This window comes from Tinamus guttatus, unplaced genomic scaffold (genome assembly GCF_059628265.1).
Source record: "Tinamus guttatus ecotype Peru unplaced genomic scaffold, ASM5962826v1 Tinamus_guttatus_pri_ptg000441l, whole genome shotgun sequence".
Classification (NCBI taxonomy): Eukaryota; Metazoa; Chordata; class Aves; order Tinamiformes; family Tinamidae; genus Tinamus; species Tinamus guttatus.
This window is the reverse complement of record NW_028288975.1, coordinates 43,390-63,177: the sequence shown is the minus strand read 5'-3', so window position 1 is coordinate 63,177 and position 19,788 is coordinate 43,390. Positions and strand designations below refer to the sequence as shown.

The 19,788-nt window shown below is 59.4% G+C and overlaps 1 protein-coding gene across 1 annotated transcript in view; it reads right to left on the bottom strand.

Moving 5' to 3' along the window:
• NEGR1 (neuronal growth regulator 1) overlaps positions 1-19,788 on the bottom strand; it is a 52,796-nt gene that overhangs the window by 17,772 nt on the left and 15,236 nt on the right. The window contains exons 4-6 of the mRNA XM_088531964.1: positions 16,102-16,233; positions 7,300-7,420; positions 5,141-5,292 (exon numbers count right to left, since the gene is read on the bottom strand). Of these exons, the coding sequence (XP_088388090.1) occupies positions 5,141-5,292; positions 7,300-7,420; positions 16,102-16,233 (405 nt within the window). The remainder of the gene's footprint in view (positions 1-5,140; positions 5,293-7,299; positions 7,421-16,101; positions 16,234-19,788) is intronic.

Sequence of the window (19,788 nt, the reverse complement as noted above, 5' to 3'; positions counted from 1 at the left end):
CCATCTTACAGTTTCTATAAATGCAAACTTAATTGAGCTGCGCATCTCCATCAGGAGTTCACGGAGCAAATGATGAGATTTGGCGACAAACTCCCCGAGAAGACGCAGGGCCACGGAATGCTCCGAGGGCCAGGGCCGCTCTCGGAGCCCCGGCCGCGCGCGCCGCCGCGCCGGAGCCGCTCTGGGCCGCACGTGGGGCACCCTTGCTGCTCCAAGGACTCACTCATCCTTTTCAGATTTGCCCAGCTGGTTAAAGGGTAACTTTGTTGCTGTGAGATATAAAATATTAAATTACATGGTATTTAAGCATCCTGCAGAACAGGGATGACTCCTGCACAGCTCCACTTCCTCTTCTGCTGCTGCTTCCAACGTGGAAGCAGAACAGCTCCTCAGAACAGCAGGGACACTGCAGGACGCAGAACCCACGTAACGCTCAGAGCACAGCCCCGGCCCCGGCTCCTCCGCAGGCGCCTTCCCGGCGCGATCCCTTCCCGCAGCGAGCGCGCCGGCACCGACCCGTGCTAAAGGGCCCTGCACTGCTGTCCTTCTCGTGCTCAGGAACCCGCCAGGTTCCCCGGATTCGCTCACGCGCAGGGTTCTGGGACGGTCTGTCCGTGTGCGCGCTCACAGCCGCGTTCAGAGCCGCTCTTCCCAGACGCCCTCCTGGGCAGCGCCGCTCCGAGCGTCCCGCGCGGGGCCGGAGCAGCAGCTGGTGGCGGCACAGGGACGGAGCGGCGCGGGTGGCACTGAGAGCTGCCGCGGGACGACGGGGACGCAGGGAGGGCCCAATCCTGTTCCAAAAGGAATTGAGGACTAGCCCTAAATTCCAAGGTCGTCTGAGTTCAGGGAAAGCTTTTTTCGGTTTTGTAAAACCGCTGCTTCACTGCTAAACTTCATCCACTTGGTCATTCATTTGGAAAAAAACACTTTAGAACAGACTTGCCTTACTTTATATATTATATAGCTCTGATACTATCAGGAAACTGGGTTACCAAGAAAGGAAAATTAACTTGCTGAGAAAGATAAACCCAAGTAAACCCCAGAGTCGGATGGGATTGAAGCTGAAGAGCAAGCGGCGATGAAGGAACGCACAGAACTGCCTTGTGCCGTAAATCTCAGCCTCAGGGACACCGGAGCTCCTGCTGCTTTGGACAAACCATGCTTGGTCCCTCGCTCCATGCTCCAACGTCGCCTCCTTCCATGCCGCAGACATTTCCTTGTGGATTTGCAACGCCGTGGATAGCTTGGCAATCGCATCAGCAGTGAGAGCGACTGGTACACGTGCGTATTTTACAGCCTGAATAAATGACAGTCGCGTGGAACATCCCTGCTCTGTGCTGCAGCCCCATGGTGCACGTGATGGCTGCTCCAAACATCTAAGTATTTTTACAGGCCAACGGTTTATAGACAAGGACTGTAACTGCAAGAGTTCCTTACTGCAAAGTAAAATTTGGATTAGTCTTGCAAATCATTTTAAAGTGGTGATGGCAGCTTTGTTACTTGTAATATTATGTTGGGAAAAAAGTACATTTCTGAAAAAAATCACCACAGGTCTCTGCACGAAGTGTTTCAGCTCTTATGAGCAATACCTAAGCATCTGCTGCTAAGGTTTTCCCTCTGAGGTTTGAACGAATCCTGAGAACAGGAAGCTTTTATAAATCCCTGGTTTATTATATGCATGTGTATATGTATCAAAAAGCCCACAGTTAAAGTCTTGGCACAGAAAGCTGCGGGTGTAATTAAGAAAAGCCCAGCTGGAGGGGTCTCCGTTAGGGGCTCGCTGAAGCCCCGCGGCGACGGGGTTAGCGGGTGTCCCTGCTGCAGCCTCCCGAGAACAGCTCCCGCAGCTCTGGGTCTCCCTGCAGCGCCGCCGTGCGAACAGGGCCGTCGTCCCCGCGGCTCTGCCGCAGGCCACGCGCAGCCGGGTGCGCGGCGCGGGGCCGGCACAACCGGTGTCCGTCCTGCCGGAACGCGGCCCCGCTCCTCGAGCGCCGACCCCGGCCTGGGCGCCCGGCCCTGCTCCCTGCCCGCTCTCTCCAGGGAGCAGCTTCTCCAGCCGCTGCTCCCTCCCCGGCTCTGCGCCCGCCGTGTCGCGGTGCGGACGCCGCCAGCCGGGTGCGCAGCCGTTGGCGCCGCGCCGCGCTCCCCGCACGGCCCCGCGTTGCCGGCTCCCATCCCACTGCCACGCAGCCTCTGCCTGGCCTTCCCGGTGCTTCCAAGGAGCTAATTTGGTGAAGTTTGTATCCTGTGATTTTATTCCGTAACAGGAAGAAGCAGGGCTTGAGAAGGGGCTGGGAGCGCTGGCTTTCCAGCCCAATCCAGCCCTGGGCAGCTCCTCTGCTCGTTACTGGGTTGTGAATCATTTCCACAAATGACCTTGAATGTTTAATCATCACCATCACTGGTACCCAAAATGAAAATTGAGATAGCTTCCAGGCGTGTAAATTAGAACCTCTCTGCATTATTGAGTTCAGTGCAAATACGTATCTAAGACACCACGATTATCACAGTTTGGAAAGCTGAACCAAAAATGGACAGGCACACACCAACACACCGGGCAGCCCCTCCCACCGCGCTGGGGATCCTGCTTGTTCCGTGTCCTCGGGCCGGAGCCGGTGCTTCCCGCGCGGAGCCGCAGTGCCCAGCGGCCGAGGCGCAGCCGCGCGGGACACGTAACGGCTTCCAGCGCAGAGCCCCACGCGCCTTCCTGCTCTGTGGACAATTCCACGGATGCACCCACTACCCACAGCGCGAGCAGGCACATCACTGCATGTCCTGTGCCACTGGCAGGGGGCTAATTCACCGTTTTTGGAAGAATATCTTACTTGTGGCGTTACAGACGAGAGTCTCCCCGCAGTAGCCCGCAGCCTGCGCGGGTGGGAAGCAGGACGTGACGCAGCCTGCGGGGCCGGCGCGGCGCGGGCCGCTGCGGAACGCTCGGGACAGGCCTCAGCGCGGCTGCCCCGCGCGGGTTCACAGGCCGTGCTCGCTCCACGAAACGCTCTGTGGGGCTGCGGGGACTCAATCAGGCCCGGGAACGTCCCGCTCCCGCTCACGCACGTGTCGCCCTGCCCGGCGCCGCTGCCTCCCCGGGCGCCGCGCGCGGCACCGCAGGAGCGACGTCTCGGAGCCGCTGCCGACGGGCTCCTATGCTGCACAGCCCTCGGCTCCCCGGCCGCGCGGAGCGCGTGGAGCATCAACCCGGCACCAAGAGCAGGACATGGCCCCGGCAGCGGCTTCTCTGCCCTTTCCTTGGGACAAGGCAGTGCCCCCAGGCGAGGTGCCTGCAGCATCCATAGGGAAATCTGGGGAATGCTGGGGAGAAACTCCCTCAAAATGCCCCGCAACACCTTGACCCAAAGACATGCAGAGCCGCAGGGGCAATGGATGATCCTGCACTGAGCCCTGCCATTCTGTGTGCAGCGAAAGCCTCTTGTGGCCCTTCCAAACCGCATTCATTTAAAGGTAAAACCTGCTCCGGCAGCGCCCGCTGTGCTTACAGGAACAGGCCCTGCTCTGCGGCTGCTTCGCAAGCGCTGAACCCTCTGGGGAGGCCAGCGCGGGCAGAGCTGAACGCTGCAGAGCCAGGACGTGGCGGCGGGGACCGCGCGAGGGACACCCAGGGTGCGTGGGGACAGCCACGGCACTGAGGGACACGCACGGCGATGAGGGACACCCACCGTGAGGAGGGACACCCATTGTGATGAGGAAGAGCCACTGTGATGGGGGGCATCCACCATGACGAGGGACAGCCACTGTGAGGAGGGACACCCACCGTGACGAGGGGCATCCACCATGATGAGAGGCATCCACCACGCCGAGGGACACCCACCGCTCGGGACAGGGACACCCACCCCGCCGCGGGACGCCTGTCCCCTCGGGAGGGCGCGCGGGCCGCACACATTCCCCCGAGCACCGGGTGCTTGTGCAAAACGGCACTTTTGGATCCTGTGCAGGACCGTGGCGCATGAACAACCTGCCGTTCACCCCCGCCTTGCCGGACACTGTCCTCTGCGCGGTTCCACGCAGGGGAGGTTTTCCAGCCCCGCATTTTCCCTAGGAACGTGCCGAGAGCAGCAGCTCCCGCGCGCAGGGGGCCTCGTCCCGGCGGGGCCTTCCCGCAGCGCCGGGCTCGTCCCGCAGCTCCGCGCGCTCCGCGTCCTCCCCAGCGGCAGCACCGTCGCCAGTGCCGCCCGCCCCGCACGCCTGCCCTCAACGCCTCAAACAGGCTTCGCAATGAGGCACCAATGTCTAATTTTTAACTTTTAACGTCAAGTAACATGATGATGAAATTATTTTTACAAACCTATATTTGACGATCTTATGTAGCAATTAACCATTAATTACTCTACTCTTCCTCCACACATACCTGAATAAGAGCATATGTTTAGCTCTCTGTGACTGCCAACAAAATAAAATCTAAGTAGCTTTTTGCAAGATAAAATTGTCTCTGAAGTATTAAGTAAGTATTTCATATTTAACATGCCACTACTCAGGGAGTTTTCTGCAAAGAGAAACTCTCTTTCTTTTTTCACCTTAGCACAAGCCATGAGCAAGGAACGGTGTCCACCCACCAACTGAAGGCTCTTAGTTACCACCCAAAACACACGTCAGCAAATTTCGAAACAAATTCTTGTTTTTATCGGATTTCAAAATTCCTGGTATAGGGCGAGGTGTTCTATCACGGTCTTGCAGTGGAAACCTTGCACATCCACGCAAGGGGACCAGCGCCAGGCCCCGTCCCCTCCCGGTCCGCCACGTGTCTGTGGGGTCTAACATCGCACTGGTGCTGACCAAGGAACAGTAACCACGTCCCACACGTGCTGGGCTCTCTCCTCCAGCCCTGCGGCCAGTGAAACGCACAAAGGCGAGCGCTGCAGCTCGGCCCGGGCAGCCTTGGTGTCCAACACCCTGCACTCCCGATCAAAACCCCTCTCGCCGCAGCGGTGCAGCCCGTGCTACGATCCCTCCGCGCCTCGCGGTGCCTATTCCTGCGCTCCCTGCCTTTGGGGGACCCAGCTCCGCACGCGGATGCGTTTGTGTGTCCTACGGGAGCGCGCGCCGGGCTCCTGCCCTCCTGAGGCCGCTGGCCGCACGCCCGCGTCCCCGCAGCGGCGCCGCCGGCTGCGCGCGTACTTACGGTTCAGAGGCAGGCTGGCATTGGTGGTGCCGAGCTTGTTGGCAGCGACACACGTGTAGTTGCCAAAGTGCTCCTCTGTCACATTGGTAACAGTGAGAAGGGATCTCGTGCTATAGTTTTTAATAGTAATTCCTTGCTGGCCATTGATCAGCCTGGAAGGCAAAAAGAAAGCGGCGGTGACTCTGGAGCAGGGGCAGGAGGGCAGGAGCTACGCCTAGTGCTCACAGTCCCTTACTTCCCAATAAACAGGGAGTCCTGAATTAAATCTACAACCTCTATTTAACGTATAGAAATACAGAGCCATATATCCTGCAGATGAACGCCATCTTTCAGCACTCTTCCTGAACCACGGCAAGTCTGCCAGGATTTCCTGCGCTCCCGCCTGCTGTGTGTGTCCTGAACACATTTTGTCACTGTACAAAGGCTTCTGTCCCCATCTCATTAGAACATTGGCCTTTGCGCCCGGTCACCCCCACCCTGTCCTCGTGCACCCCCATCCCTGCCCTGGGACCTGCACACAGCCCGTGTCCCCGTGCCCTGTCCCGCGGGATCACGCAGCAGCGCTGCGCTGGGCTCCTTTCCCAAGGCCCTTCCCGCCAGCGCTGCCGCTCCCGCCGGCCGCCCGCTCGGCTCCGCGGCGCCCGCACCGCGCGTGCCCGTCCGTGCGGCCCCGCGGCCACACGCGCAGGCTCCTAGGCTGCACTGAGCCACTACGGGGAGCCGTGTTGTCCCGGGTTGTTTGAAATGTGGGCCTCGTTTGCCTCAGCACTGGGGAGGGAATTCATGGTTTTAGATTAGAGGTTTTGGGGCTGCTTCTGAGGCACGAATGTGGCGCTGAGGACGTCTCGGCTGACGTGGAGCGACCCGCGAGCGGCTCTGGCTGCCCGGGGCTGCCACAGGGCCCGGCCGCGCGGCCGTGGGTACCCGTCCCGCTCCAGCCGCTCCGCTCGCACGGAGCGATGGCACCGCGGCCACAGGGCAGCGAGCGGCGGCTCCGGGAGCGCCTGGCCGGGGACAAGGAGCTCTGCGGGCTCTGCACTAACCCGCACAGTCTGCAACTGCGTTAGTGCCAGGTTTTCAGGACCGTTCTATGATGAGACGACTCTAGGAGTCTGGAAATGGTGGTTTTTGTTCTTACTTGGACAAGGCTAAATCAATGCAGGTTGCAGACACAAAAGGCTTCCTTATTTCAGACACTAAATGCACACTGAGGATTTCAGATCTAACTCTCTCAGCTCATTTATTCAAAAATTCAGCCAGACTCAGAGTAAGCGGGTCCCAATCCAAGAGGAACCCATGGAAATTGGGTGTCTGTGCTCTCCAGGGAAGGGCAGCAGGACAGGAGCTCCCACCACACACGTTTTCATACACACCCACCGCAAGCACGTTCAGTGCCGCGCTCATCCGCGCCGCGCCTGCTGGGGAAGCGCATCCCGCATCCCGCCGCGCTGCGCGGGAAGGGGCTTCCCGAGCCTCCCTCGGGCTGGTTTCCAGCTTCCAGCGGCAAAGGGGAATCCCTGGGGGAAGGGATGCAGTGCAGGGATCTCCCTCCGTGCTGCCACGGCGCTGTTGGTGCTCGGGGCTCCTGGTGTTGTTGCAGCAGTGCCTCAGTAAAAGCCGCAGCGTAGCCGCACGCTCGGCCCCGCGGGGAGGCCGCTCCTGCCGCCGCGTCCCTGCGGCCACCCCTCCCGCCACACCGGCGCCATCGGAGGCGTCTCCGGAGCAAGGACGGACACACATCTCCTCGGCCAAGGAACGGCCCTCGGAGGGTCCGATGGAGCCGTCAGCCCCAGCGCTCCGGGCGCTCGGCACGGGGAGCAGCTGGCGCCGCCGCGGAGCCCACAGATGGGCTCGCTGCACAGCAGCCATTAATATTCTGTGTCACCTCCCGGCGAAATGGATGTTAGAGCTGTGAAATCAAGTGCTCAGGAGCCAGGAAATTCCAGAAGTGGAGAGGGGCATATGTAAATTTGCTTAAAAGGGACGTTATCGGCTTCGCTTTGCTCTGGTGTTTAAGCTTAATGGGAACCAGCTCTCAGACAAGCCAAGGGCTGTGGAGCAGAGCTCCCTGCTAGCCCCGTCCCTGGCTACGGGGCTGCCGCGCGAGGAGCCCTCAGCAGCGGGGCGCTGCGAGCGAGCGGCGACCGCGGGCTACTTACTTCCTTTCGCCTTTGTACCACTCAAAGGCCGGGGCAGGAACGCCTGCACCTTCACATCTTATCAGGCCATTCCCTCCAAGCACCACACCACTGGACTTAAGTTCCTGAATTGTGGGGGCAACTGAAAAAAAAATCGTAAAATAGATATTTGCGTGTAAATACGAAGCTTGTTCCACGCGGCTCCTCGTCAGCGCGCCGCACGCTCCACGCGGGCTGGCCGCGTCCTCCTGCTCCGCTCACCTTCAGCCACGTTTCCTTCCAGGAGGGTAAAAATTACCAGCACTGTGGAGTTGGATACACATCTGGTGCAAAAAACACAGCTGAGACATGAGCAAATATTAAACCCACATTGGAAAATGACTTTTAAGTGCATTTAATTATCCTCCTGATGCCACAGAAGCGCCCCAGCTGTGGGGCTGCAGCGGACGCGGCTCTGGCTCGGGAACGCCGCCCCCCGCCTCGCACGCGCTTACCTGCCCCGAGAGCGGCCGAGCAGCGCCCAGCGCAGCCCCGCGGCTGCCCGTGCGGACCCGGGCCAGCAGAGAGCCCGGGTTTGGAGCATGGGACACGGACCCGGGCCAGCAGAGAGCCCGGGTTTGGAGCACGGGACATGGACCCGGGCCAGCAGAGAGCCCGGGTTTGGAGCACGGGACACGGGACCCGGGCCAGCAAAGAGCCCTGGTTTGTTGCACACGGGACACGGACCCAGACCAGCAAAGACCCCCTGATTTGGCCCGCACGGGACACGCTGCGCTTACAGGCACGGGCAAGCGCACAAGGGGATGGTGTTGGCTCCCGCAACGCAGCCGCCGGAGCAGATGAAACCCGAGCAGAGCCTCAGTGAAGGGGCTGGCAGAGGAAGGGCTGGTCAAACCTTGCCTCTGCCCTGGAATTTGCTTAAAAATTGCCGTTTTCAAGAAGTAATTTATGTGCATCATGAAGGGCTACAGAACCAAGCCCGCAGCGCTGGCAGACACCAATCCGGGTGTTTTTGCCGGCAGTTTCCCAGCTGCTGCTCTCAGGTGCGGAGCCCCGGGCAGGGCTGGCTCCGGCCGGGCTGCGGTGCCGCCTCCGGCCTGCCGAGCGGCCAGGCCTCCGCGGGATGCACCGGGAGCCCTCATTCCCGAGAGGCACCGGGATGCCCTGCTCCCGGGATGCACCGGGAGCCCTCATTCCCGGGATGCTCCGGGAGGTGCTCAGCGCGGCTCCCGCCCGGAGCTCTGCCCGTGCCCAGGGGTTGCTCCGAGTGGTGTCCGCAGCGCGCGGGGCCCCTCCGCCTCAACGGCCTCCTCTCCGAACGGCTTAATGAGCCTCGGGACTTCTATGCATATTAGTTATGTTGCCCTAATTACTCATTATAGTTCTAATGTGCATTTTATATTTAATTACAATGCTTATAAAGATTCGGTATGGACAGTAAATTATTGTAACTAGCATGTGCATAATTATTATGAGCTTAATTTATTAACTTTTTCACTAGCATTTAGCGATGGTAACTTTTGATTTCACCTTTGTGAGTAACCATATTGTCTGATGAAGCTAACATTTTTGTGGCATTAATTGTAAATGTCAGAAAAAGTTGCCTGTTTCCCCATTTTCGTGAGATTTTAATCTGGTGTCCTAGCCTACTCTTTTGTAAGTAAAATGTTCTCTAATGTGCCAAGCGGAGACCTCTGGATAAGCAAACAGGCTTTCCAAGCGCCGCTGACTTGGAAAAACAGGCATGGGCAACTTCCAAGTATTTACTTCTCACTCTGTTGCTACTTAGCAATAAGGTAGCTACATTTTCCAAGGGGAACAGCATTCCATACACTTTGCACAACGGAGATGGCCTTCCTGATAATCTGCAGAGACTGGAGCTTCCCTGGCCGGCTTGCTCGGAGCAGAGCCCCGCTGCCCGGCTGCTCCGCGGCCTCCCGATTCCCGGCGTGTTCCCGAGCGCCTCTCCAGGGCCGGGCCTGCCCCGGGGCAGGTCCGTGGTGCAGGGACACCTCGGAACAGCCATGGTGCTAAGTAATTACGAGCGCTTACCTTTCATCTCCTCGTGATGAGCCACCCCAAACCCCTGAATGCAGTGGGACCCGGGACGCGCGTGTTCCTGCACGCACCGCTGCGTCTGCAGACCCGGAGCCAGGACGCAGCCGGACACCGCACTGGGAGCAGCGCTCACTGCCCGGGGGAGCTGTTACCCGCGGCCCTTCCCCACACGACAGCGAGCTCCCACGGGAGCCCGGTCCGGCGAGCGCCCGAGCCCTTCCAGGAGCCTGGGGGTGCACGGCCACGCGGGGCGTCCGCGCAGCGCAGACCAACGGGCTGCCTTGCGCGGGTCGCAGCGCGGCGCCCTCCGCCGCTGCAGCGCGCGGGCAGTGCACGGACGCGGCGAGAAACGCTCCGCGCCGGCCTCGCGCGGCCGCGACGCAGCTTCCGCAAAGCCTTCATTGCCCGGCGCGGATCGACTCAAATGTAACCGAAGGCAAAGTCTTTATATCGACTTCTGTGCGCTTTGAATGAGGCCTGCAAGGAGCGACAACAAAAGAGGATTTCAGAGTTTTCAAAAAAAAGAAAAATAAAGCAAAAAGCTCTTTGAAAGAGAGCTGGTGTAACAAAGACGGCTGTTGTCACCGTAGTGCCTCTTTTCATACGCCACTGCTCCTACTCCCGTAATTTGAGGGAAAAGTTGTCATCAATACTTCCTCATCAGCAGAGACTGACTGAGCAGCTGTAATTACCCAAGTCGAGAGAACAAATCTCTTGACACGAAATACGATGGTATTGACACGGAGCGGCAGCGGCCTGGCCTTGTTTGGGCTTGAGATTGTTGTGGAGGATCTGTCGTCAGCCGAGGATTGGGGTTGTAGAGCGGCAGCTCTACAGGCTGAACCTGCCCCCGCAGAGGAGACAGCTTGACCTGCCCCGGCAGCTCTGGGCCTCTGCGGACCCCGGTGCCTGCGGAGGGTCCCGGCGCCTGCGGAGGGTCCCTGCGTCTGCGGAGGGCCCCGGTGTCTGAGGAGGGTCCCTGCGTCTGCGGAGGGTCCCTGGGTCTGCGGAGGGTCCCTGCGTCTGCGGAGGGTCCCTGCGTCTGCGGAGGGTCCCTGTGTCTGAGGAGGGTCCCTGTCTGCGGAGGGTCCCTGGGTCTGCGGAGGGAGCAGCACGCGAGGGGCACAGGGAAACGCGGTCCCGCAGCGCGGCGCAGCCCGTGCTGGCGAGGGGCGGCCGGCTCCGGTACCCGGGCCGCGCTGCCCCCGGACCGCGCTCTGCCGGCAGCGCTGCCTGCGCGCGGCGGACACTTCCCTGCAGCACCAGGCTGCTCCGTGCAGCACGTGCAGCTGCGCTTCAGAGCCGTCGCGCTCTCAGCCCCCTTCATGTGCAACCACCCACGTGCAGTGAAGGGGAAAACGGGGTCACCCCCTTCCTGAGGGAGCAACTGCCTGGGAAGCAGGTATTTCCCTTTGCTCTTCCCGCTCCTCTGAGGAAGGTGTTAGCAAAGGACCTCAGCAAATTCCAGGATTGAATGAGCACCTCCCGGCAGGAAAGCTAGGCACGAGGTGAGGTAAGGAAAGCGGCAGTTCTCCACGGAAGCAGTGTTTGGGCCGCAAGCGCAGCGGGTCTGGGCGCAGGGCAGACGTGCAGCCTCATGCCAACACTTTCCTGGCCAGCTTGCACTCCTGCCACGGCCAATTCGCCTTGGTCATCCTTCCCACACCTGCATCTGCAAACGGAACAGGCCAAAAGCTGGCGAGTGTCACACAGCGACGCCTCCCGCCTTCCCCTGTGATTCACGGGAATGAGGGAGCCAACGGGGCCTGTTCCCGACAAACTCGCGCTCGCTCTGCCCATCTCTGTGTGATCCCCGGCACGAACACGTCTGGTCGGTCCCGCTGTATTTCCGACCGGCCGCTAACTCCCTCCCGAGCAGCTGCCTCCCTGTCCCCGTCCCAACGCAGCCCCTGCAGGCTCTCAGCAGCAGCAGGCTCCGCTGGTTTGCGTTACACCGGTCGTTGATGCAGCCTTCGGGGTGACAGCCCTCCCGTGGCAGCCTGCTGGCTGCCTGCTCGGGGTGAGCTGGGGCAGGACGGCACGGGGAGCCGTCCCGTGCGGGGACGCGGCGCAGCCCGCGGCACGGCCAGCGCAGGGGCCGGCGCCGGAGCTCCAAGCGCACAGGAGCAGAAAGAACTGGGATTACCTGAGCTTAAAAAGGCAGCTCGCTGCAGACACGTCAAATCTCTAAGCGTGTAAGAGACTGCGGAAGGCTGGCAGCAACCCTGCCCCAGCTCCTGCACGGGCAGGACAAGCAATAATAAAACACGATCCGCAAGGGAGATTTAGCCTTGCTAAGCTGAGCTCTTGCTGGAACCAATTGCTTACGGAGTCTCCCTGATATCAGCTTTTGGTTCTGTGTAAACGGGGCAGACAAGTATTGGAACAGCAGAGCTGCACCTGCGTTTGGGCAGTGGGTCAGCCTGACCCCGCACCTGGGCTGCAGGCTGTGATCCCCGCGTCCTGACGTTATCCGAGCCCTCCTGTAACGACACGTCCTGCGCTCAACCCTGCCAACGCAGCGTGCTTTGTGGGGCTGGGTACCGCTCTTCAGCACAACTGCAAAACACTAATTGCACTCTTCTCACCTTCTAACAGGAATAAAATCATCAGGTTCCTGCTTAACTATAAAAACAGGGTAAATACTGAAACTTGATTTGGAATTCAGAATAAATAAGTGACAGAAAGAGAACTTTTTTGCAGAAACCCTACACTGTGCACCTTGGATTTGATGTGATGCAGCCTACTCGCACAGCGAAGCAGCGAGGTGTACTCACCAGCACGGTGTTCCTGGGAACGGTGCTCATTACTGCTGTATAATAAATGGAAGCATAAGTCAGCGTTAGCACCGAGCAGATTGTTTGGGGTTGCAAAGACAGCAGCTGTCACAGTTTGACAGCTTTCTTGTTAGTGAATCAGCTTTGCTGACAGTCTTTTTGATTGAAAACCACTGTTCGCTGACAGTGTGTTATATCTGATATACATATGTATCTCATGAAGAATGAGAAGGAGCCATAAAAGGTCCAGGAGCTATTGCTCTGTATTAAAAAGAAGTCCCCCCTTCCCTAATCTGCGGCAGATGTAAGCTTGTAGAGACAGGACAGCCTCTACTGGTATGTGACAAGCACGGAGAGAGGGAAAGACGAGTCCTTCTCCTAACGAGAAGCAATAAAGTCCCAGGAATCCTCGTTGCTTCCAAAGGCTCTCAGGAAGTTTGTGTAATTCAGAAGAAACAGGCCCGTGTGGAGCAAACCTGGCGCTGCTCCGGCCGGGCCGCTCCAGCGCCGCCGGCCCAGGGGCTCCGGGGATCTCCGGGGACGGACGCCGTCCTGCAGCCCGCGCCGGCTTCCCCGCTCCCGCTGCGCGTGCCGAGGGCACGGAGCCGGCCGGGCCGCGGGGCTGCTGCTGGAGAGCGGCGGGCAGAGCAGCACCAGAACCAGCACCAGAACCAGCACCAGAACCAGAACCAGCGCCAGAACCAGCACCAGCGCCAGCACCAGCGCCAGCAGCACCAGCACCAGAACCAGCAGCACCAGCAGCAGAACCAGCACCAGCAGCAGAACCAGCACTATCACCAGCACCACCAGCAGCACCAGCACCAACACCAGCACCAACACCAGCACCAACAGCACCATCACTACCACCAGCACCAGCACCACCAGCAGCGCCAGCACCACCAGCACCAGAACCAGCACCATCAGCACCATCACCAGCACGACTAGCAGCACCAGAACCAGCAGCACCAGCAGCACCACCATCAGCACCAGCACCATCACTATCACCAGCACCACCAGCACCACTACGATCACTTTCTACTTGAGCATCACTACCTGAACTAGGGTGTTCTAATCTGACTTTTGAAATGTTAATAAAAAAACCTGAAGATCATAAAGCAGCAAACGCTGCTTTCACAAGAGCCTTCCTTCCCTGCCAGGGAGGATAGAAACAGTTTCCTGCAGCCATGCAGAGTGGATTTGAACATCAGACCAGTTTTTAACCAGACGTTGAGCGTTACTGTGTCAGGGCACCACGCAATTCGCACCAGCAATGCCAGGGATGGGAACATTTCCCAGCTCAGTAACCTGGACTTAGCCCTAATGCCCACCAAACCCGAAGGGACAAGAAGGCCCCGACGCTGATCCCAGACTTCCCGCATGGAGCAGCAGATCGCTGCCCACACCAGCCTTCCCTGGGCTTCCCTCATCTCCTTAACTGCAGTAGCGCCCAGGGGCCCAGTTCTGCACTTGCAACCTTCACACCTACAAAGCACAGAGGGGCTGGTTTTTAGAACCAGGTTTAATTTAATCCTAATGGGAAAAGCAGATCAGAGACAGCTGTGATGGACTGAAACGGGAAGCTCCTGGCCCCGCGCGGTCAGAAGGATCCCCCCGCCTTCACTTTGCACTTAAAATGCTACCCCACCTCCGTAACCCCAACCTCTCCCTCCTGCAACAGCCTGGAAGGAGAGGAGAGCGGAGCCAAGGGGGACACGAGGCAGCCCGCGGGGTCACCAGCTAACGGGATCCGTGCGCTCTGCTCCTCAGGACACCAGGAGAGCCGTGAGGAAGGGGCACCCTGCACCCGGCTGTGGACACGGCCTGCAGCGGGTGTATGTTGCATTCTACATTGCATTCACCTTGATTGAGGGAGTTTTTCACTGCTGAACCCAGACTAAGAAACGCGCCAAGGAGACGTTTCCTGTAGGTCCCCACCGCATGCAGAGCCCTTTGGAGGGCGACGGCGCCCAGCAGCGCGCGGGGCGCGAGGAGCCCCCGCAAACACCGCGGCCCTATCATGCTTCGCACAGCAGGGTTAGGGTTACAGATATAATTAGGTTAGTGACTTGTACAGTATGTCTGATTTCAAAGTAAAATCAGCATATTATGCATAATATTATGCAAAGCGCCATAGCAACAGTAAGGCAGACTTCTAAGAAATGCTAATGAGTTAAGCTGTTCTGCACAACGCTAACCCGTCTACGGAAAAAACAAACATTTTGCTTAAAACTCACACAAGACTCGGGCGCTCTCTCACAAAAGTCAACACAAACCGCCCCAGCGAGCGGCCGCGGCGGGGACGGGAAGGAGCAGGGGACGCGTGGGTGCACCCGAGTGGGACCGGCCGGCGGCAGCGCCCGCCCAAGGAGCGGGACCCGGTCCCGGCGGTGCCCCACAGCCGGGCACGGGACCCGGGGGCGGCTGGAGCACGAGCAGAGGGGAGGAGCGGGTTCCTTTCCTGCAGAGCCCCGGGCTCCAAGGGAGCGTGAGGGAGACGGCTCCAAGGGCAGCGCCGGCCATGCCATCACCTGCAGGATGCTGCAGGCCGGAGCGCTGCGGCCGGCGCCTTCCCAGCCCCTACGGAGACTCCACTGGGCTACCAGGGGTGCGAAAGCCCCTGGAAGGTGACAAGGAGACAACACGTCCGCCAAGGAGTGACTGCGCTGAGCGAGCGGGCTCTGCCCGCGGCAGGGAACGGCAGCAGACGCCAGGTCTCCGCCAGGAAGCGCGCAGGCTCCCGGCACGCCGCAGCCAGCCGCGTCCGGAGAGCTGAGCGTGGCAGGGGGACGCGGTCCCCAGCGGGGACGAGGGACACGGGCAGTCCGCGCGGCCGGCGCGTTCGCGAGCGCCGTTTCAGGAGCTGCTGCCTCGCCGTGAGCTGGGGCGAGCGCGGCACGAGCGCAGCACGGCCGAGGAGCCGGGAAGCACCGCGAGGAGCCGAGCGCCCGGCAGGGACATGGACATCCTGCCAGCCCGCACCAGCACCGTGCTCCGAGCTCGGGGCAGGGGGTGCAGACTGTCAGCCAGGAATCCGCATTGGCCGTGTAAGAATAGAATGGAAAACGCTAACAAGATGGAGTGGTAACACTGGATCACACCGTAGCCATGTAAGCTGTCGTGGTGCAGTACTCTGAACGAGCACCCTCACGCTGTCCCGCAGGACCACCTCATTGCAGGGCTCATCCTGCTCGGCGCAGGGCAGCGCTGAACGAGGCACGAGCTGACAGCTGTGCGGCACGGAGTGGCACACTGGAACATCTGCCCTACGAGGAGAGGCTGGAGAAGAGAAGGCTGAGAGGGGACCTGAGCAGTGTCTAGAAGTACCTCAAGGGAGGCAGTGAGGAGGATGGTGCTGGTCTCTTTTCAGTGGTGGCCACTGATAGGATAGAGGAAATGGCCGGAAACTGAAGCACCGAAAGTTCCACAGGAACTTAAGGAAAAGGCCTCCGAGGAGGCCCGGAGCATTGGGGACCAGCGATCTCCAACAGAGCAGCACACGTCGTTAGGAACCGCATTTTAGCACAGCCTTTTCTTGTCTCTGTGCTAGGATGACAGCATGAACCAGCTTGCTGTTTCTACTGCTGGCAATTTATATTTCCAGAGGGATAGGTTACAACCGAATCACCTAAACATGTTTCAGAACATTTCAGAACTCTTTTCTTTAGACTGTTGTACAACCTTAGCAAACTAGATCAGACCCATTATAACCTGTTGACCACAGCACTGCTTGGAAATTACTTGGATAATTACTCCAAAAAACCCCAGCAGGTACACAAGTACACAACCCAGTGAAATGGCCTGGTTTAAACACACCAGAGCAAAACACAGGAGAACGTGCGCATCGTTACTGTCCTGCCCGGGGGCAGATGTGAACCTTAACCTTGTCCACACAGGGAGACGTGGGGCTGGAGCGGCCGCAGCCCCCTGCACCAGCCCTGCTCCTCGCGCTCAGCGACCGCGTTCAGCCCCGAGAAGCGACAGCACTTACAGTTTACTGTGACTTTCACTTTCTTCACGTCGGGGACGGAGACATCGTTTTCGGCACTGCATTCGTACTCGCCGGCCTGGTCCCTGGTGATGCCGTAGATGTCCAGATACTGCCCGCTCTCAAAGGGCTTTGCTGCAAGGACACAGCGGAGAGGGCGCTTAGAGAGGGGCTCATTCCTTTACAGATGTCACTGCTGGTGCAAAAGGCAGCTCCGGAGAGCACGGCCGCTCCATCTGCCATTGGAACAGTCCTGCTCCTCTCCCGCTTCCCAAGGGATCGCCCCGAGGCACCGCGGCTCGGACAGGGGTATCGGAGCCTCGCGTGTGCCAGGAGAGGATGGGAAACACCTTCCGGCAGCGGGGTTCCCGGTTTGTTTCTAATACCAACAACATCATATAAAATGCAACACGCGCCCATGTCGCATGTCAAAATTTACTTTTAATTTATGAAACTGAAGTGCCCTCCAGCCTCAGTATTGCTCTAAATGTACGGTATGCACCAAAACCACGTGTGCTGAATCCAGGGAATAACTGATGTGTATTCAATCCCCGTTTCCAAGATCAGCTTGGAAAAGGCGCCGTCTCCGGGGCCGGCGGCGACAGGGGAACGGCCCCGCGGAGCCGTGCTGCAACGAAGCGTCCTCGCGCCTTGCCTGCATTTATGTACACTTACATACATCCCTTACACAAAATGTGAGCGTGTATCTATATATACATGCGCGCACACACACGTATTTTATACAAGCCTGGCATTTCTAGGGATCTGTGCTGGGCTATTAACCTAATCTATGCAGCAGCATTATGCATGTGTTTTTATAAAGCTGCAAACCCCATGTATTTTATGCAATTCACATACGCATTTTGAAAATATTAAAATTAAATCATCTTTAAAAGCTCATGCCCCTGGAAATTTTGCATCCAAATCACATGAGAGAGCTTTTAGTAAATATTAGAGATAAATATTTTTCTCGGGGAATACATTAAAAGCAAAGTCTGGAGTTTTATCAGTTTTTTACTGAGAGATACGACATTTCATCTTTGCTATTCTTTTGCATGGTATTTCATCTTCGCCTTGTTTTTATTTCCAGAGATCCCCTCTGGTAGCAATTAAATAATTATATGTGGAAGATATATACGTACATATACGCAAGCCTATTTATGCTACCTGCACGCACGCCCTAGTTATGAACAAATACAGCGACTCAAGACGTGACACAACCTTTGCCAATCCAACCTAAAAAAAGAATATTCCTACGAGGTTGAGGCAGTAACTGTGTTTGAAGACACGTGGCTACAGAGAAGAGCTTCACGAGAGCACGCAATTCTATCCCGGAATAGAGGAAAGCCAGAGCGAAGAATCCCGGAGCAAAATCCCGGCTCCACGAGCCCTGCCGGTGCCTGTCGCTGCTCCCTGGCTTGGGGCCCTCTCAGCTGCCCATGTTGCTGGGGCTGCAGCAGCCAGGACTCCTGGTCGGACACAGGCAGGGGCAGCAGGTCAGGTGTGTTGGCCTGGACAGGGCTCTGGAGGGGCAGCACTGGCCTCCCCTGGCGTTAAACACCATTCTGCAAGAGGGAAAAGCCGCTGCAAGGCCGGAGCAGGAGGGAAGATCTCTGAAGACTTCCCGTGAGCCAGGGGTGACTTTTTTCCCCTTATTCACTGGGATGTCAAATAACTACAAACCAGCCCTGGTCAGGAACTGCAACAGCTGTTCAGCCCTTAGGCCTGGTTTAATACGCGACTGCTGAGACACCTCACGCAGCAGGGAGCGAGGACCCTCGCGGGAACATGAGCGTGCGCAGCAGAGCTCGACGTGGGGCTAGTCCTGGGGCTAGTCCTGCCACGGGATGCGCAGAACAGCCTGGATTCACCCGGGAGAATGACCCGAAGCCGATTTTCCTGCTTCCTGGGGGTTCTGGGTGTGGAACCGCAGTGAGACTGCGCTGGCACGGGACGGGCTCCTCTCCGAGGACCGCTGCGACCTGCCCGCCCGGGGCCACCAGCACAACGGCCTCTCGCACGAGGGACCACGTGAACGTACACGGTCTAAGGGCGCTTGGCTATGGGGGAGCCCTGCTCCATATCTGAGGAGGAAAATCGCACAGAACGCAAAGAAAAAACACACGAAATTGGCTTGAGGGCTGGAGGACACTGCAAACCTGAAGACAAGAGGCACGAAGAGCAAACAGAGCAATTTTGTAGGAAAGAGATGCTGATAAAAGAGAAGTGACCCTTGGTTAAGCTGAGAGTTTCACAGCCAGACAAGGTGGCTCCTGTGCAGGACACGTCCAGGCACGGAGGGAAGCCCCAGAGGCCGCAGGCCCCACTGCAGAGGAAAGGCCCAAAGTGGAGCCGGAGACGGGCGCTCTGGGGATCCCTCCGGGCCGTGCAGAGGCAGTCGCAGTCAGGCCGGCCATGCTGAGTGCCGGTGTTCACACGGCTGCCCCGACGGGGAACGAGGGACGGAATGCGCCAGGAGAACGGCCGCAGTGCCGGGCTCCCGTGTGGGAGCTGCCCCGCGGCGCCGGCCTTGGCGCCCTCCTCGTGGTGAAGCCAGGCCGCCCGGGGGCCCGCGCGGGCCGCACGCCGGGCCTCGAACCAGCACGCGGGGCCTCGAACCAGCACGCGGGGCCTTGAACCAGCACGCGGGGCCTTGCACCAGCACGCGGGGCCTCAAACCAGCACACTGGGCCTCGAACCAGCACGCGGGGCCTTGAACCAGCACACTGAGCCTCGAACCAGCAGGCGGGGCCTCGAACCAGCACGTGGGGCCTTGAACCAGCACACTGGGCCTCACACCAGCACGTGGGGCCTCGAACCAGCACGCGGGGCCTTGAACCAGCACGCGGGGCCTTGCACCAGCACGCCGGGCCTTGAACCAGCACACTGGGCCTCACACCAGCACACTGAGCCTCGAACCAGCACGCGGGGCCTCGAACCAGCACGCGGGGCCTCGAACCAGCACACTGGGCCTCACACCAGCACACTGAGCCTCGAACCAGCACGCGGGGCCTCGAACCAGCACACTGAGCCTCGAACCAGCACGCCGGGCCTTGAACCAGCACGCCGGGCCTCGAACCAGCACGCCGGGCCTTGAACCAGCACACTGAGCCTCGAACCAGCACACCGGGCCTCGAACCAGCACACTGGGCCTCGCACCAGCACGCTGGGCCTCGAACCAGCACGCTGGGCCTCGCACCAGCACACCGGGCCTCGAACCAGCACACTGGGCCTCGCACCAGCACGCTGGGCCTCGAACCAGCACACTGGGCCTCGCACCAGCACACCGGGCCTCGAACCAGCACACTGGGCCTCGCACCAGCACGCGGGGCCTTGAACCAGCACACTGAGCCTCGAACCAGCACACTGGGCCTCGCACCAGCACACTGGGCCTCGCACCAGCACACTGGGCCTCACACCAGCACACTGAGCCTCGAACCAGCACGCGGGGCCTCGCACCAGCACACTGAGCCTCGAACCAGCACGCCGGGCCTCGCACCAGCACGCGGGGCCTCGAACCAGCACACTGAGCCTCGAACCAGCACGCCGGGCCTCGCACCAGCACGCCGGGCCTCGCACCAGCACGCGGGGCCTCGAACCAGCACACTGGGCCTCGCACCAGCACGCCGGGCCTCGAACCGGCACGCGGGGCCTCGAACCGGCACGCTGGGCCTCGAACCAGCACGCCGG